The sequence below is a fragment of the Lepus europaeus genome, chromosome 22, assembly GCF_033115175.1.
Source record: "Lepus europaeus isolate LE1 chromosome 22, mLepTim1.pri, whole genome shotgun sequence".
NCBI classification, from domain to species: domain Eukaryota; kingdom Metazoa; phylum Chordata; class Mammalia; order Lagomorpha; family Leporidae; genus Lepus; species Lepus europaeus.
The window spans coordinates 28,717,261-28,736,426 of NC_084848.1; the positions used below are offsets into that span (position 1 = coordinate 28,717,261).

Below are 19,166 nucleotides of genomic sequence, written 5' to 3' on the forward strand. Positions count from 1 at the left end.
ACCCCCAGTTCCCATCTCTCGAGCCCCAGACTAGAGCTATGATGCTCTCCAGCACCACCCGGGGCAGCCGTTTCTCCTAACTGAAGTGTCACCGCCTCCTATGGCCTTGTGCCTGGAGCTATACCCGGGCACAAGGTGCACAGGGCCTGCTCCCAGCAGAGCCCTCCCTAGATGACTTCAGCCACCATGCAACAAGGGGAGACGGCACAGCTGCTGCTGTGGCCAGAGAAAGACCTGGCTGTCCTCTGTGCCAGAGTCGGGCCCTTGGCGGAAGACCCTGGGGAATCTGAACGAGCACCTGAGAGCGAGCAGGGAGACCTTTCATGTCTGCCCCCCACCCACCACACCCCACCCCATTGTCATCTGTCAGCTGCAAAACCAGGAAGCAGGCAGTGATTGGCAGGCTGGGTGGCACCACGGGGCAGGACATGGTGTTCAGTTCTCTCCCTGGCCAACAATGCTCAGGACTTCCCACCCAAGACTCCAGAGCCAAGCTGGAAGGCGAGGCCCAGGCAACTCCCAGTGACCAGCTCCATGTGGCCTCCTGTGTTTCTCGGGTTTCACAGCCACTGTGGAAGGAAGCAGCCCCGAGGGCAGGACTGGGGGAGGGGCTCCCATTTGTTTGCACCGAAGCCCAGTCTGGGAGGCCCTGGAGAAGCAGTGATGTGTTGCATTTCTTTCAGGCACTAAGGTTCATTGGACAAGGGCCACTGTGCACAGTGTGTGGGTCACTCACTGTACCAGGGCAGCTGAGGCTGGCAGCAGGGCCTGAAATGTAGCTCGTGCTTTGCTTGGCCCACCAGGCACCTGAACGCGGGAGTCCTGTGTTCTGGTTTGAATAAAGGGGGCATTATAGGCTAGGTGCACTCTCCCATGGACTTGCAGGCATGCTTGTTCGGAACATGGCCTTCCAGGTTAAATATGCAGTTTTAGGCAGGCTGAGTGGTTCCAGGCCACCACATGTGAAGATGCTTGGCACAGCATCTTCACACATTGGCTTTGTCTACTGAAGTCCTGGGTGACTTGGAATAAAACATATATAGGAAGCAGAAATTTGCATAGCACTGCTTCTGTAGGGGAGCTGCTGCCAGCCTCTTCTATACCCCCAAACAACATGGCCCTAGAAGTGTCCACAAACCACATCAGACTATTCCTTAGGACCTCACATAACGTAGTCTTCAACAGAGTTCATCCATGGCACCAGACGCCTTGAGACTGGGAAAAAACTATTTGCCATTTCCAGCTGTTCCTCTTTTGCCAAGAGGAGAAAGGACATAGATTCTGGGAGACATTCTGGATTCAGATTCAGACTTGACAACACTCCAGCTGACTGAGCTAGCTCTCAGCCACCCGGGTCAACATCTTTGGTCATCAGTTCTCAACAGCTGCCAGCCTCGGGTCCGTGGTCCAGCAGTTGCCCAGCTCCAATCTCTCATTTTTCCATAATTAGCCCCATGATATGGGTGGTCATCTTACACATGGGAGTGCTATTGAACTAGCCCTTCATGTTCTTTTACAGTTTGCAGTATGCAGAAGGTGAAATAGTCATGTAGACCAACTTTTAGATAAACTCACTTTAAGAATCTAATTTTCCAAAAATGGATATCAAATTGCAAGATGCATTGATTGGTTTGTTCCATTCTATCAGAACACTGGGCATCTGAGACCAAACCCTTGGGTTTCAACCTTGAGTCAACACCAACACTGTTCTACAGCCATGACCTGTAGCTCCAAACTTAGCCACCTCTATGTGGAGACAGGGTGTTAGCCAAGGATCCAAGGAGCATGGGTAGACCAATGGGGGTCCATCTTCCATCCAAGTACTAACCAGGCCCAACCCCCTGCTTAGCTTCCGAGCTCAGACAAGATTGGACTGTTCAGGGTCGTATGGCCACAGACCTCTGTCCATCTCTACCATGGCAACCAAAGAACACACCACACATTGAAGTCTGTGCCATCTATCACACAGATGCTAAAAATGTCAGGGGAGTGAGACCTTCTTCAGCTCACCTTGAAAGCATCTCTAAGTTCTCCTAGGTGCACACTGCAGGCACTTGGGGGGTGTCTGCTGCTTTCCCATTCCAAACACTTTGTTGATAGACCTCTGGGATGAAGGGACATCAACATTTGCTCCTCACAGAGCATCAGCGAGGCCATGCTTGCCTTTCCTGACACACACATCTCACACAAATCAGCCTAAAGATGTTTAGACGTTGTCTTCTCCCACTTTCAGATCATACAGTCAACTGGAGGTGCCTGCATGAGGACTGTCAGAGCCTTGATTTCCTGAAGTCTGAACCCGAGAGTCCAAGATGCCTACAACCATATACTCTTGGGGGTCAACAAAAGCTTTAAGTATCCTCCATCCATAGAATTCAGGCCTCGAGAGAGAGAGACAGTGGCGGGATGGGATTCTGCTGCCTTACTGGGCTGTTGTGGGTAGAGGAAGTCCGTGGGTCTTGTCCCTGATATCCTGTGGCATCTGCTTGGTGTGTGAAATCAGATGGCCATGGCGCACCTGCCACTAGGCCGAGGGGCCAGCACGCCTTGCATTCTGCATGTTATGATTTCTTAGGAGGGAAGACCAAAGAAGGGAAGGGATGACTACCCACATTTTAATCACTACCTACAAGAGTATTCAATGTCCATATCCAATGAATTCAAAATAATGTTTCAATGCTGTTAACACGCATCTGGCTATGACTAGTAAATGGCTAGTTTGCTTTCAGCCCGTGATCCTTAGAATTGATGTTAAAACGATGAAATAAGGATGCTAATCATATAGTAGTCAGGTTTCAACAGGGGCAGAAAGGAAGTCAACACTGGGGGCTTCTACCTTCTGGGAACAGCTGTGTGGCCAGTTACACGCACGGGGTCCCTGTCCTGTCCCCAGTGCCGTGTTGGTTCACTCTGATTCAACATGAACAGCAGGCTGGGCCCCTGGAGGAGGGCGGCTTGCTTTGGAGAGTCAGGACGTGAGTGGGAATGAGCACTTTCTGTGCACCCAATCCTATGCTCAAATCTTGGAGAACCACGAGGAAGGGGGAAAGGTCTAAGCTGTTCTACAGACCATGGGGTAGAATCTCCAGCATGTCCTGTGGGGATGACCTGGTCACTGCTTGCTCTCACCTGCTGTGATGGGGTTCCTGCCCTGTGCCCCTGTGTGGGCCTCTAAGCTGTGGGTGTGCATGGGGGCCAGGCCACTTCCCTCTGATGACAGTGAACCGGTATCCCACTCTGCTCCATCAGGATGAAGGCTTCACTAGGCCTTGCCCCTGGTGGCTGGGAAGTCCCAGGGACAGTGCAGGGACTCAGCTACTGCTCTTCTCTCCTGTCACCCTATGCAAATGAGGCTGACGGGGCTGCAAGGGACAGAGGGACTCATGCAGAAGTGGCTAACACACACGCCAGCGAGGCCACATCACTAGAACCCATGCAGCACGGCCGCCTTCTGCACACAGCAAAAGCCACCTACATAGCAATACCAGCTCATGACCCGCAGCAGCGTGGCTGCCAGAGTTTACAGGGGGGAATTTGGATTTTTTTTTTGAGATCAGCAATGGTTGAGCCAATTTATTTCATGGTACAGTTCGATGGCCTTCTTCCCAGGCGGCTGCAGGAGATGCACCCACCACACAGCCCCCTGGGCACTGGGGGTGGGGGAGTCCATCCTTCTTGACCCCTGACCAGAAGCGCACATGCCCAGGCTTGAGGCTGGGTGGTCAGGGTGCACCTGCTGCAGCGGGAGCCGCTCGCTCTTTTGCAAATCCATCTCTCGAAGAGAAGCTGCAGACACTCGCAAAAAAAAGGTGGGGGGGGATAAGTGGGAGGGGGAAAGCACTGGGCTCCCTCCCACCCCAAAGAAAACGACAACCAAAGAAGAAACCACAACTGCAAAAACCAAGAGAAACGACCCGGGAAGAAAACCGACTGAACTTACCACACTGCGAGTGAACTTTTCTAGGGAAGTTCTACGACCTTGCTCACTTTCTGGCTTTAGGGAAAAACAAACAAAAAAAAAGGTAGGGAGAAAAATACAGGAAAAAAAATCTTCAGCTTACATGTGGTCTCCACACAGCGGCAGCCGCGGCTAAAGAACAACAAAACCAAAAGCCAAATGGGACCAAAAAAAAATGCAGAAAGAGAAGCAGCCAGAGCCGTTGGCAGAGTCACTGGGAGAGACAGAAAACAGAAGCCCGGAGAAATGGCACTGCCTCCTAGGAGCCGAGAGGGGCTTTGCTTCCCCGGGCCCAGGGATTGTGCGGCACAGCCTGGCTTAGGAACTCAGCTGGTGGTCTGGAGCTCTCAGCGGGCTGCGCCCACATACAAGAGCTCCACTGAGGTCGGGACCCCAGGCCCCAGGCAGGGCTCTGGGTGCCCCACGTGGTAACACACTAGCTCTGAGGGCCGGGGGGCATGGGGTGTCAGGAGGCCATCAAATCATCCATGAGCCTGAGTGAGGACCATTTCTGTTTTGTGAGGTCCCTGCTCAGAGGCAACCGGAAAGTTTGCTAATGTCAGTGATTTCCCTGTGAACCCCATGACCTCTGTTCCAGGGCCTTAGAGCAAGGAGGGTCTGCCCATGCCCTTGGCAATAACAAAGGGTCCATCCGGGCCGGCGATACCTTCCAAGGTGTACTCAATAGCTTGGGCAACTCTGAGGGGGAGGGGCCGCGGTCAAGAGAAGGCAAACTCCAGACTGCAGGGGGTGGAGGGGGTGGGGTGTGTCTGGCTTTTGCCCCACATTCCCTACCTGCAAGTTGATCCCGGAGCCCTGTTCCACGGTCTGGAGGCCCTGGCTAGGGAATTAGAAGGGTGCACACACTCACAGGAGCACACACAGATGCCTAGCAACTCAACGGGGGAGATGCCGAAGCAGCCAGGCATCTGTGGGTCCTGCAGGAAGTGCTGAGAGCAGAGGGGCAGGACCCAGGCAGCCAGCCACCTGTCTACGTGGACAGAGGCTGAGGGCCTGGCAGACGCACCCCTGGCCACTGGAAGACACACACGAGATTGTAGAAGGAAAACACAACACCAACGACAACACGGCCACTGAGTGGGGCTGGGGTTCTGCTTGCACGAGGGAGGGGAAGGCTCCGTGCCTGGCCCTGGGGACCAAACGGAGTCTCCGTTCACAGATGGAAGGACTCAGCTTTAATCCCATGAGCTGCCCCCAGAGCACATTGGGCCCAAGTCAGGTGGGTCCCAGGCCCTATGGCTAGTGCTGTGCCTGTCATCATTGTCCCCTGGTTACTGCCTTGCTGTTCACAGGGACAAGCCACTGGCCTGTCTCATTCAAGGTCCTCTGGCCTGCACAGCCCCTTCCTAGCTGACCGGGGAAACAAGCATCGTTGGTAATTAATCATCTTGGGGTTGCCCTCAAAACCCAGCTCTACCCCCTGAGAACCTTGCTCCTTTCCTTTGAAAAGGGAATGAATTAAGGATGAAGCATCAGAACGCTGTGCCTCCCGACTCCAGCAGGGGCTGCTCCCGGCAGCAACAAGAGACCCGTTCCTACTCCTTCTCTTGGCTGAAGGCCGTGAAGCCCACATACCCGGTGTGAGCTGGACACTGACATCACGTGGTGAGCCTGACCCTGAGAGCAGGGGACACTCGCAGCCTGCCTGGCAATGCTGGGTAGAAGTCAGAGTCACACCTGGAGTCTCAGGAAGGAGCGGACCGGGCAAGGGGCTTTTGTCACTGTTTTGGGGAACCTTGAACTCCTCAATGTTGAGAGGGTTTTTGTGTCGCCGGGCTTTGAGCTGTAGGAACATCGCCTCTTTCAGGGGCTGGGAAGATAATTCTGATGAACCTCCCTTATAACTGCCAGCGACTCCTCCCCTCCCCACTCAGTCGACCACTCTGGAAGGTCTTCTTCTCATACCGGAAATTCTGCAGGTACAGGTCTCTGCCCACTTCCGGGTGCCTTTCCCTTGGGGGGGGGGGGTTCTGAATGGACTGGGGCAGCTCCTCTGCTAGGGGTGGAGAGAGCCCCACATAGGTCAGCCTCCTTAGAGCCTCGCAATGTCCCCAAGTTGTGAGCAGGACAGGCGTCCTGAGCCACAAGGAATAAGGAAAACAGACTTTGACATCTCCCGTGGGACCTGGGCTGCAGAGGCCAAAGCCTCCACGGCCTCTGTCTTTCCTCCCAGGACTTGAAAGCCATGGGCCTTGGGCCAGTCGTGGGGTGTCAGCCCCCATCCAGCACCCCTGCCCCGGCACACTGAGCTGTGACATCCTCCAGCAGGAGTGGGCAAGAGGCTGGCTTCCCACGCATGCGTGCAGCTGCCCCTGGGGAAAGGGGTGCAGGACGCGGAGAGCCGGGGTCCTGACCATCTGGCCATGCCAGAAGGTCTTTTTTTCTCTTTTTCAGACTATTAAGGCTCCACTCAGGGCTCCCTAAAAGCAGCAGAGCAGGAGACCACACTGTGCTAGACTCTGGAGTCACGTGGTGCTAACCAGATACACAGACAGGATCTTGGCACGTGGGGTAGACAGCACACAGAGGGGTTGCGTGGCTGAGCAAGGCAGCCCGACAGAGAGCCTGTGCATGGACAACCACACTTAAGGACTGGGGTGGGGAGGCTGGAGGGGAGACGGATGGGCTTCATGTGCTCCTATGTGGCGGGGCACGGGAGTCATGGAATCTGGGGCAAATCGAGGTGCACTTCACCACACGTGGCCTCACATCACCGCTGAAGAGTACAAAGGGTTGGCAGGCACTCTGAATCACGAGCCATCTCTCTCGCCTCCCCTTTCCCAGCCCTCATGCCTTTCCCTGCTCGCTCTTCCCTCCTCCCAAAAGTCCAGCCAAGCTCACCGCTGCTGGAGTCGCCCTCACCAACCTCACCATGTGCACGTTCAGGTCCCTGGGCGCCCAAATCCATGACTCCAAGGGCAGCAGGGAACCAGGACTCACCGCTGATTGGAGGAGGAGGAAGAGGAGCCCGGATGTGGTTTCTTCTTGGTTAAATGCAAAGGGAAACACTGGGGTGGGGGGTAAGGCAGGGAATGTCCTGGGGATGACCTCAGGCACTTGAAACAGACACGTTTTCCTGCCCAGTGAGTGGGCTGCCCCATCCTTGCCCTGTATGCACTGCTGGGCTAGACAGGCTGTGGGGTGGGGCCGGACACTGCAATATGAGGCTGGCTGCGGCATCTCAGGGACTCGCTGGTGTCCCTGCCAGTCCTGCACTCCTGTGCTGACCCCCTGTGGCCTGGATCACAGCACCCACGCCCCTCCACGTGCAGAGGTGGCAGGGACTGGAGGGAGCAAAGCAGCACCTGGACCTGGGGCCTTGGGAGGAGGGGGCGGTGCCGATCCTAACTGGAGTGGGCGTGGGCAGAGGAGGGAAGGAAGGAAAGAGAAAAGAAAGAAACCCAGAGGGTGCTGTTCTGAGTTCACACCACAGCAAGCAGCAGGCAGGAGTCGACAGGGCTAAGGAAGGCAAGCCCGCCCTTGCCAGAGATACCTTCTTCTTGGCCTGCAGCAGGTCCTGGTAAGCGTTGGACCGGAGGAAGCGGGCATAGCTGTCACTTTTCATCAGCTTGTAGATGTGCTCCTGGGGAAGGAAGGAGGTGGGGGAGACACCAGGAGAGCTGTGAGCCAGCACGAACAGACACCACAACCCAGCGGATACAGGGGGCCCTGGGTACGTGCGCAGGAACCTGGAAAATCTGCGTCACGTTCTGCCTCCCTCCCTACCACACACACCCAGAGACCCAGAACAGGTTTCCTTTCTTGGACTAAGAGGTCCTCGAGGCTCACGTCCCATGGGATTTGTAACTGGGCCTAGGAGCCATGTCGGATGCTTCTGATTAAAATCTCAGGCACGGCGCCAAGAAGGAACAAACTCTTGCTGCACCCAATTTGGATGAATCCCAAGGGAACTGCGATGCGTGCAAGAGCCAACCCCCAGGTTACAGACTCCAGGGTTCCATTTATATTGTAGTCTCAAAATGACAAATTACAGAAACAGAGACCAGTTTAGTGGCTGCCAGGGGGGTGGTGGATGAAGGAGATGGGAATGGAGGGAGAACAGGAGGCGGCAGCAAGGATATTTGCGGTCATGGGATGCTTCTCCGTCTTGCCGTGTCTTGTACACATGATAGAGTTGTGCAGAACTAAATGGCTAAACACACAAACACATGAGTGGAAGTAAAACTGGGAAACCTGAACAAAATTCGTGCATGTAACCACGGCTGTGATACTACACTATAGATTTGCAAGATGTTGGCACTGGGAGAAACTGGCTCTGTGGTGCACCTCTGTTATTTCATGCAACAACATGTGAATCTCCAAGTGTCTCAAAGTTTGATCAAACAAACAGGGAGTGGGCGTTTGCCCAGCAGTGAAAAAGCCCTGGTCCCACCTAAGAGTATCTGGGTTCAATTCCCAGCTCTGGCTCCCGACTCCAGCTTCCCGCTAATGTGCACCCCAGGAAGCAGCAGTGGTGGCTCAAGTGGTTGGGTCCTGGCCCAACCTCAGCTGTTGGGTGCATTTGAGGAATGCATAGTGGATAGGACTCCAATCATGCTTTGTCTCACTCAAATAGATGAAAAGTAAATAACAAAATAATTTGAAAAAGACAACCAACAGTCAGTCCTGCAGTTGGGTCAGTTTGGGCATATCAGGGCTGTCCACTCCACTTGGAAGGGGCTTTTGGCAACCAGACCATGGGGCTTGTGGACAAATAACCAGGCCTGAGGCTGACATCCAGGAGAGGCAGGTGCGGTGGCATGGAGCTGCCTCCTCTCCTGGATGCTGAGAGGCATTTACATTCTGTTCTTGGCAACGGATTTCACTCCTGACTTCCAACTACTTCCTGCATCCCTGTGGTCCTCTTGTAGGTCTGTCCTCATCACAGGCAGGAAAACCCTCGCCCGTCCCATGAGGTGGAAAAAGGACACTTTGTCCCTTGAACTGGAATTCGGCTCAGCTGCCCGAGAGAGCTGGGCTGTCCCCACAGAGGACCTGTTAGGAGGGGGAGTGGGTGGGGAGGGTTTGTTAGCTGCTGACCTCTCCCCAATGAGCCCACTATTCCTCCTGTGAAGCTGGGCAAAGGCCCCGGTGCTCAGTGGGGAAGGGAACATACAGTGCACAGCCAAGAGGCAGGATTGGCCACCGACGCCCTCTTCCCCAGGGAGGGTGTGGAAGAAACAGCTCTCTGCCTCCTGTGAGCTGGGGAGCATGTTGTAGAGCCGCCAGGCCAGAGGACACTGAAGTCAAGGCCAGGCCTCGCCAAGACTCTCTCCCTACCCGGCACAAAAGGAAGACAGCACCCAGTAGCCAAGATGCAGAATTAACCTGTGGGTGATGTGCCAGTGGGTACAGGAAACGTGGTAGCTACGCACCACGGATCACTCTTCAGCCTTAAAAAGAAGGAAATCCTGTCCTTGGAACAGCACGGGTGAGCTGGGAGGACATGATGTGAAAAAAGCCAGGCTCAGAGACAACTCCTGCCCGTCTTCCAGCACGCGTGGGATCTCAACAGTGGAACGCACAGAAGCAGGGAGAGAGGGGTGGCTTCCGGAGGCTGGTGGGGAACAGGCAAGACTGCGGAGATGTCGGTCAGACGACACAGTCCCCTTACACGGAAGGCAGGAGTCAAGCCATCTATTGGACATCGTGGCACCTGCAGTTCACGACACACCATCTACCTGCTAAGAGTCCATGTTCAGTGTTTTCTTTGAAACAAGCATGTGAGGTAATGCACATGCTAAATGGTTTGATGGAATCATTCTGTATCTTACATATCAAATACTGTGTCCAAACATCATGTTGAACACCATAAACGCATATAATTTTTGTCAATTTAAAGACTTTTAAAAAAAATTGTAAAGCGGAAAGCAAGAAATTTGAGGGGGCTCTTTGTCTCATCTTCAGTGGGACCCCAAAGAGTCTTGTTTGAGGCCAACCTCATCTCGGATGTCCCCAAATTTACCAAAGCAGGGAGGTCCCCACCCCTGCCACATGGTAATGGACCCTTGCAAGGAATCAGAGGAAGTTAAGGGCTGGGCTGGTCCTGGGACTATTAGCAGAGTCCAGAAGAGTTCAGAATGAACAAACTTCATATGCACATGGTCTCACGAAGTGTTTGTCTGAAATTTTCAGACAAAAGCTCCCTGTAGCTAAGCTCCTAGAGGCTGGGAAGAGTGTATTTTTCTCTTCTCTTAAAATATTTTATTTGGAAGCAGAGTGACAGAGAGGGAGATACAGAAAGAGAATCTTCTATCATCGAGTTTAGTCTCCTAAGGGTCACAATGGCTGGGGCTGGGCCAGGCTGAAGCCAGGCGCCAAGATCTCCATCCAGGTCTCCTAATCGGGTGGCAGGGACCCAAGCACTTGGGGCATCTTCCTCTGCTTTCCCATGTACATTAGCAGGGAGCTGGATCTCAAGTGGAGCACCCAGGACTCCAACCAGGAACTCTAATATGGCAGCCTAACCCACTATGCCTTTCTCTCTTATAGATGCACGGCATCCACTATAGGACCAAATGGCAGTTGGATGTGCACGGGTTCTTGGTTCACTGAGCTGCGTGTTTGAATTGAATGTTCAGCAGGTTTGCAGGCCCAATGCCTGTTCAGGCTCATGGCTGGGTCCAGGTCTTGCTTTCTACATGGAAGGAAGGCAAGGGTCCCCCTCCCGCTGGCCCCCTCCCCCATATCCAAGGAATGGGAGTCTTTGGCTCGCCCGTTCCTACTGGTCTTAGAGCCCAGACGAGGATGTCTTAGCCTCTGGTTTGCTGTTGCTGTGAATTGTTCTAGCATTTAAATCCCAGCACAAATGTTAACCCAGGGTAGGAGTGACTCACTGTCTCCTTTGCGAGGCAGGCCCTGCTGTGTCTGGCCGACAGAGGCAGGTGGCTCCTGAGTCATCTGGAAAGGTGCCTGGACCCTTTCCAAACCCCCCTCCTAAGCAGTGGGTCCCTGCTTCTTGTTCTGACTCTGCAGAGCAATCAAAAGCCCCAGGATGTATTTCAAGAAACCGCCCCGCTGCCCCGAGGGGGCTCAGGAAACCTCTTCCAGCCTGGCTCTTCTGGCCTGGCCATGCATGTCTGTCCCCATCCTGCTAATTCCTAAAGGTTCACTGCGGCAAGGGAAAGGCTGGTCTGTTAGAAGAGCTTTGTCGATTGAGATAGAGCAGGACAAGGCAAGGCCGATGCCCACACACTTAGCCACAGGTGTTCAGCAGACACCTACAGAGCATCTGTTAGGCAGCAGCGGCTGAGATTACAGCCTGGCCGAGGCAGGCAGGTCTCTACTGTCATCGGGCTCTGAGTCTACCAGCCAAGGCAGACCTTGCACGAAGATGCCCATGGCCTGTGGGGCAAGGGGCTCTAAAGGAGAAGTTCAAGTTCAAGGTGCTATGAATGGGCACCACTGGGGACAAGCAGGCCTGCTAGGTATGCTGGTCAGAGAGATCCTTATGCACGCAGGGAGATCTGAGTAGGCAGGGAGCAATGTGTCTCCCAATTCTAGGGGACCTGGGAGAGGGAGGGTCTGCCCATGCAGCTGCACAGTCGGATTGACTGGAGCAGGAAGGGTGAGCCAGGCACAGGGAGGAAACAGCTGGGGTGGGGGTGTCCTCTCTCCAGGGAGGCTGGTGTGGGTAATAAGAGCAGTCTGGCACTGCTCTCACCTTCCTCATACCACAGGGCCAACACCATAGCCAGGCACCAAGGCAAGGCAGTGTAGAGAGGAAGCAGGAGGTGAGATGAGCCACAAGAGGATGGGTCGTGTGGGGTGCCCTGCCCCTGCCAATCCCACTGCTACCCTTGGCCATGATTCCAACCACTCTACAAGGAAGCACTAACAGCAGACCCAAGACACAGGTCTGCCCCCCCAAAAAAAGGGACCCCAGAAGCTCTGCAGGGGCCCCAGCTCTAGCCTCCCTCTGGCCTGGGCCTCTCTTCCCCACAGCCTCAGGATCTGTGGCTCTCTCCTGCCCGGCTAGCCCTCCCTCAAGCAAAGAAATGCAGCCTTTGATGTACCCAGTTATGGAAACGGGTTCCTTCCTCCTCGCCAGCTTTGTCTAGGAAACACAAAGACAGTGAACCGGGGGTGGGTGAGCAGAGAGCTGAGATTTTTCTGGGAATGAGAATTAAGATTGGGCTCAGGGTCCTTGGCCATTTCCCAAATGCAATGAGTTTATCACTGCCAGGGACAGCAAGTGTACAAAGCTCTTGGCAGTGACCTCTGTTGATTTATGAGGGGCTCTGGTTTGTTTCCCCAGTTCTGCAGACAACCAGTCTTAAGGAAAATGTCTATCTAGACTCTGTAAAGGGCAAGTGAGCCTGGCAAAGCCAGCCAAGCCCCCGTGGTGAGCCAATGCCTAAGGGGCTGGAGAAGACGTGTTCCCTCCTATTTTCATTCCGTCTTGTCTTCCCCCTTCCTCCCTCCTCTTCTTCTCTCCCTCTTCCTCCAAGCCAGAAGGCCCAGTTGACCACAAACAAGCAGAACCTCCAGGGATCACACTGACCCCTGAACCCAGTGCAGAGGCCTTTTCTCCAGGGACAACACCACCAACACCCCAGGGCCCTAAGCCACACCAAATGTCCTAGCCATGGTGCTGGCGGTGGAAGGGAAGCACACCCCTGCCGTGGTGACAGTCACAGGGCTGGGATGCCACCTGATGCCCCACTCACTCCTCCTCTCCCTTCTTGGGGCAGGGTGCTCGGCTTGCCTGGAAGGCTAAGGAAGATGCAAAAACAACTGGATTCAGGAGGGGCCGAGATGCAGGCGGGAGCAGGAGGGAGCCAGCAGCACACACTCTGACAACCACACCTGCTACAAATCAGTGGTTTGCTGTAGGAGTTCTCATCTGGAAATCTCCTTTCTTTCTAGACAACACAGTGGCTCTCACAAGAGATGGGGCAGGTAATCAGACAAAGGGCGAGGGCCATGGGCCATGAGCATGCCGGAGCAGCTGAACCACTTCAGAACACCCCTAGGCCCTCCCCTTTGCGGTGGGTTCCCAACACCGTAACCGTCTCATTTCCCAGTATCAGAACGCTCTGCTAGACGGGGGAGCCACTCAGCCGAATCATTGCACAGCAGCCAAGAGCCCTTCTTATGATTTCAAGAGCTCTATTTTTCCTTTTGCAGGTGTACATGCCTCATCTCTGCCCTCCAAACCTAAGCTATTTGGAATAACACCCAGACTTCAGGAGCTGTTGGGACCCTTGTAGTCCCAAAAAGGCAGATAAGCAGATGAGTCCGTGGGACAGGATGTGACACTGCTGTGTGGGCTTGTGGACATGGGTGTCCAAGGCCAGGTGGGGTTCAGGTCCTGACTCAGCCTTTTCTAGCCCTGTCCATCACCCAGCGAAATGCACAAACAGAACTGGGGGCTCTACAATGATGACGTCACGGCCAGTACTAAGGATCATTTCATGGCACTCCCGTCTGAGGGATGGCGGTCCATGAGACAGAAGACCAGAAGGTTCTGGAGAAAGGGGAGGCAAGAGGGCTCGGGAGCAGAGCCGAGCCATGCATCAGTGCTACGTCACAGAGGTGGACACTGCAACTCTAACAGGTCAGGTGGCTTGGCCAAGGTTAAGGGCACAGCCAGAGCTGTGTGACACCAAAAGCTCAAGCTCCTCCCACTTTGACACCTTGCTTTTCGTTGTGCTTGCCCTGGGGTTCTGTGGGAGCCGGGGTTGCTTGGCTGAGACAAAGCCCCTGCTCCACACGGGCTGGGGGAAGGTTAGGGGCCTCCCCCCACGTCCTAAGTCTGAGTCAGCCCAGTGCTCATGGCTCCTTTGCAGGAGGGCTTCGTGGCCACCACTGTTCGCAGTGGTCAAGGCCAAAGCAGTAGGCATGACCCATGCTCTGGTTTCTTGCCTAACAGACTGGCCACACACAATTTGCCTTCCATAGTAGGAAGCTGTGCTCCTTGATTGGGAACACTTCAACCTGCAAAGCACTGAGGGGCCCTTGGGAAGCCCTAAGGAGCAAGTCTGTGTCCCCGAATTTCACCTTTCAAGAAACTCTTGAATACCTTAAACCAAAGGCATGGTTCAGCATGCAGACATGGTGTGCTGAAGCCTAGGGAGTCCTTTGTTTAAGCACGGGTTCTGCAGGACCAGAGTGTGTACAGTGGTGAGGACTTGGAGTATCTGCTTGAGAAACAGAAGAGGTCTCTGCTAGAAGAGAGACCACAGAAATGTGGCTCTCCGCTTACACGGATGGATGCAGCGTTGGGTGACTGGGGATATTAAAAGAGAAGCTTCTGTGCGGGTTCCCCAGGCCCCTTGTTTCCCCATAAGGTATCTTTCAAGGTCATCAGAGGGCGTAAGTGTCAAAGATCACTTGCCTTTACCCGGCGAAGCATCTGTATAAACACATTCAACGTACCCGGCCAAAGGGCACAGTGTGTTCATGTTGTTCAGTCTCTATTTTTAGATAAGGGTAACTTCAAAGGCAGCCTTGTATGATGCCTTTTACCTACCCAAATCCCATGGGTATTGGCTGAGAAAACTGTTTTCCTTTTCCTCTTCCAGGTCACGGGGTTTGGTGCAAGAAATCTACGTTCAGAAGCAGCAACAAGACAAGTTTGGAATTGAATTCTCTGATTCCTTCTCTCCAGGAACTACTACACCGTGTGGTAATAGGCAGAACTGATCTCCAACAACTCACCTGTTCTATTCAAAATGCATCCCTCCCTCTGTTGTTCATCTCCCTAAAATAAAACCACCCACCGAGTAAAATGAGAAATCCCCGGAGAAAGCCGCACACGGCATTCTTTATCAAAGCATGTCTGGCAGGGGACTCTAGCAGGAAACACTTTCTGGGAGGGGATTAATGCCAGGAAGCTTGGTGTGGTCTTGTGACATGGGCACACAATGCCACCACCTCCATCCACCATCGCAGCAAAGATGTGCAGCCCTCCGCAGGCCGGAAGACCTCCACTTGCGGGCGGTCCAGGGCAAACACATGACTGCACTCCTCCAGGCTTCGGATTTTAAAGAAAGCACACGCTGGTTGGAAACTTTGCATTCCTTACCCACATTGCTTTTAAACATCCAAGTGTAGGTACTACTAGAAATGTTTGGCTAAGCTTTCTTGTCTGCGGATGGTGGGTGTACACTTGATGGCATCTTTGTCAGCTATGTAATCAGCCCGAATGCATCCTGGCTTTGAACTTGACCTTGGATCATTCTATAAATGGATGATGGCCCAGGAGAGCTTTGGGAACTCAGGCTGAGGTTCTGCTTAAGGGCAGGTGCCTGTCTTTGCGTCCACACTTTCCCAGAGTCTAGTGGCATCCCAAGTTTTACTGAATTGGTATATTGCAGAAACCAAATTTAACCAGTGTTTGCCAATGACCTACTATGTATGCTCCCTGAGGAAGTCTGGCAGGGCTCTTAAAACTTGAAAGCCAAGGGACAAATTACCCCCTGCCTTTTTACAATAGGCACAGCAGAGAGAGTCATAATTCTGGACTGAGCTGTCAAGGCAAAAAAAATTAACCTCAACCACAAACAGAGATCATGTCCTCAATGTTGTAGGGGCATATGAAGGGAAAGAAGACCAACTTCCTCCTCCCACCAAAGAACTTTCAGATCCAAAGGTCCAGAAAGCCCTCTGGGGACAGAGTAGGTTGGCTCTCAGCAGATACCACAGTCGGAAAAGCAGTTGTACTTGGACAACGAGGAAGAACAGGCAGGGATCTGCAGGGCTGAAAGCCCAGGGGCTGGCTTGGCCCACCCATTTCAGCTTTCAATCCATTTGAAGGACAGATTTCCAATCCAATCCACGCTGATCTCAGTGAAGTGTTTTCTTAGGCCTGTTTTGTTTTGTTTGTTAAGGGTGATGTGCTCTGAGACAAGCTCTGCCTGATGGCAAAAAGCCATCTGGAGCTCCCATTTCCTGTGTAATTTCCCTTGGCATAGAACTTCATGCCCCACAGGTCAAGGTCTCCCAGCTTGATGAGAGAATAGATGTGCATGAGACGGACGGTTGGGCAGATGGACAAGGGATGGAACAGACCCAGGAACACAGTCCTTGGAACATCCTTGGACACTCAGACCTTGTAAACTGAAGCCGAGCAGCTGGCCCACTGACTCCTGTCTCCTTCTGGGGCTGGTGGAGGTTCTGGAAGGAGGCAAAGGACTTACGAGGAGACCTTAGCTTTCAGGACTTCCTGTGGCTGAAGTCTCTCCTCCAGAAACTGCCAGCACATCTTCAGAATACCTGCCCAAGACCTCTCTCCTGGCTCCAGCCTGCTCTGCCCACCTCCGTCTGATCCCCTCTCCCACAGGCCTGCAGGGCGTTGCTGCTGTCTTCGGGATGAGAAACGTCAAGTTCTTTAGGACGCTCAAGGTCCAACCCCGCCCCTAATTGGTCTTGCACATTTTCCTTGTGTTTCCCCCCTTCCAAGAGCTGACACCATCTTCCGGGAATTCCTTTCCAACCCAGCTTATCATTAGGAGACCACATGGAAAATGAATGCCATTCCTTCTTCTGAATTCCCACTTACGGACAGATAGGACTTTTCACTTTCTCAAGGACTATCAGGGCTATGAGCTCAAACGATTTCTCTAGAACTCTTGGTGAGCCATCATCCCCATTTTTCAGATGAGGAATTTAAGACAGGAAAGACCCTCGCCTGAGACCCCAAGGCAAGCAGGTGACAACGCAAAGCATCTGATGCCCCAGGACTGACAGCAAAGAACTCAATCCCCAGCATAAAGGACTCAGTCCTTAAAAAAAAAAAATCATGGCCCATTTTTTTTTTTCTTCCCTCACAAGGCTAAATCTATGAAATTGGAACAGCACAGCCAACGGCTGAGGGCTACGGTCACAGCTCACAGACAGTTAGGGCCAATTTGGCCTTGGCCCAAATTCCCAAAAAAGCCAAATGGATCAGCAAAACCAGAGTGCAAACGCGGGGCCTGTGTTGGAGGGGTGTCCTGCAAGCACAGGCAATTACTTCTGCTATAACCATGCATGTGGTCAACTCCACATGATCCTCCTCCCAGAGAGGCTGCAGCCTGCCCCAGGCCCACTTCCAATGAGCTGGTAAATCTGCCTGGGCCTCACCCAGGCTCCCTGCGGCTGACATGAGGGCACAGCTCAGGTTTCTCTGAGGATCCTGGCGTAGAAGCTACCCATATGGAGTGTTCAAGGGGCTTGGTTATCACCATCCCCACTCAGCAGGTGGGCAAACTGAGGAGAAAACACTTAGAGGACTCAAGTGCACAATTCTAAAAGAAATGCAGAAGCCAGATAAGAGCCTCCTGCCTGGCCCTGGCACATCTCTCAGGACTAGTCTCTCCAGGGGTCAGGGTGACAACCAAGCTCTCGGCACAATCCAGGGACAGTAAGTTCCTGGCAGGAGACTCCTGGCCAGCAAGCTTGGAGATCTCAAGTCCTTGCTGGTCATGGGCTGCCAAGGACTTTAACCTCTTTACCTGGAAAATTCTCAACTGCACCTCCTCTGTTGGTGCAGGCAGCCAACACTGGCCAGGATGGGTGTGACATTGTGTCAGGTACTGGCCAACTTCTGCTCTGCAACACCCTGTGTTGCCATGACTACACCAATACAACCTTCTCCAATTGAAGATGAGCTGTTTCCAACCCTCTCTTCTGGATGCTATGATTTCAATACTTCTCTCTCCAAAGTCAAGTGTTTGCCCCCACCCCACACACCTTATGTTAAAGGTACTAAGAGGATAGGCATTTAATCCAAGTATGGTATTTGAAGGTGGGGTCTTTGAAAGACAATTGAGGTGGAGACCCCTAGGCTTACGTTCTCTGTCTCTTGCCATTTGATGTCTTGTGCTACCTCGGGACCTGGCTAGCAAGGAGACCGTCACCAGAGGCTGAACCAGTAGAGCCTTCCAATCTTAGACTGTGAACCTCCAGAACTGTGAGACAAGATAGACCACTTTTAGTGATGAAAGGCTGACCTTTACACAGCATCTCTGTATTTCTTGAAGACTTTCAGTACTTTTTACCATATATCGGTTAGTACAGGGGTCATAACCACAGCAAGGGATTCAAACCTGGCTTCCATTTTTCATGTCTCGGGAGTTAGGAATGTTTCACGTTTTTAAGCAGTTGAAAATATATTAAAATAAAAATGATATATTATGAAAAATTACATGAAACTGAATTTCACTGTCCATAAATAAAGTTTCTGGGGGATGAAGCTATATGATTTCATTGATGGTATGTACATTTTAACTGCTCTTATTTGGCAGAATTGAATGCTTGTAACACAGATGATATGACCCATAAAACCTCAAATTTATACCATCCCCTTTTTTCGCAGAACAAGTTTAGTTTTTAACTAACTCCTGGCTTCTTGAAAAAGCAGGCCACAGAGCTGTCCTGGCTGTGTACCCACCCTGCAATCGACCGAAGGTTTGCATACCCCCACATTCACAGTGTTGAAGCCCTAACCCCTAATATGATGCTGTTTGGAGGTAGGGCCTCTGGGAAGAAACTGGATATGGGTGAGGTTGTGAGGGTGGGGTCTTCAGAAGGGATTAGACTCTGACAAGAGGAAGCGAGATCAATTCTCTCTCTCTCTCTCCCTCTCCCTCTCCCTCTCATGATGTCTCTGTCTCAGGACACAGCACGGAGGCCTGGCAGACAGCCCTCCCAGAAACCAGGTCTGCCTGCATGCTGACCCTAGATTTCCCAGCTGCTGGAACGATGAGAAAGATGCACCTGTGGGCTTTTGGTACAGCTTCAGGGATCCTGACATACACCTGTGCGCATACATTGAGGATAAAAATATTACGCTTACTGCTGGGTGCTAAGATTGCAGATAATTATTTGAATTTTTTGCCAAGTATGTTAAACGTAAAAGTATAAAAAGGAATATGAATGACATTAGGAAAATCCAATAGTAAAAGTGAACCCTGCCTTTCTGCGGGCCTGGTGCTGTTAGATACCAACAGCTGCATTTTACCCAGTACCCACTCCACCCAGGGACAGGGCCCATCTGTCCTACATGTGGAGAATTTAAGTACTCTGGCCAAGGTCACTCTGTTAGTAGGAAGCCCTTTGTATATTTATGGAGGAAACACATGTAAGAAACCATATGGAACACACTGAAAATAGGAACTGGTTTAGGAAGGCTGTTTTATTTGAATTCATGGGAGACCAATCCTAACAGAAGAAGAAGAAGGGGACACTTGTGACATCTTCA

General features: G+C 52.6%; 1 protein-coding gene across 1 annotated transcript in view; it reads right to left on the reverse strand.

Moving 5' to 3' along the window:
• RGS6 (regulator of G protein signaling 6) overlaps positions 1-19,166 on the reverse strand; it is a 558,565-nt gene that overhangs the window by 16,189 nt on the left and 523,210 nt on the right. The window contains exons 15-16 of the mRNA XM_062181104.1: positions 7,473-7,562; positions 3,941-3,994 (exon numbers count right to left, since the gene is read on the reverse strand). Coding sequence (XP_062037088.1) covers positions 3,941-3,994; positions 7,473-7,562 — 144 coding nt within the window. The remainder of the gene's footprint in view (positions 1-3,940; positions 3,995-7,472; positions 7,563-19,166) is intronic.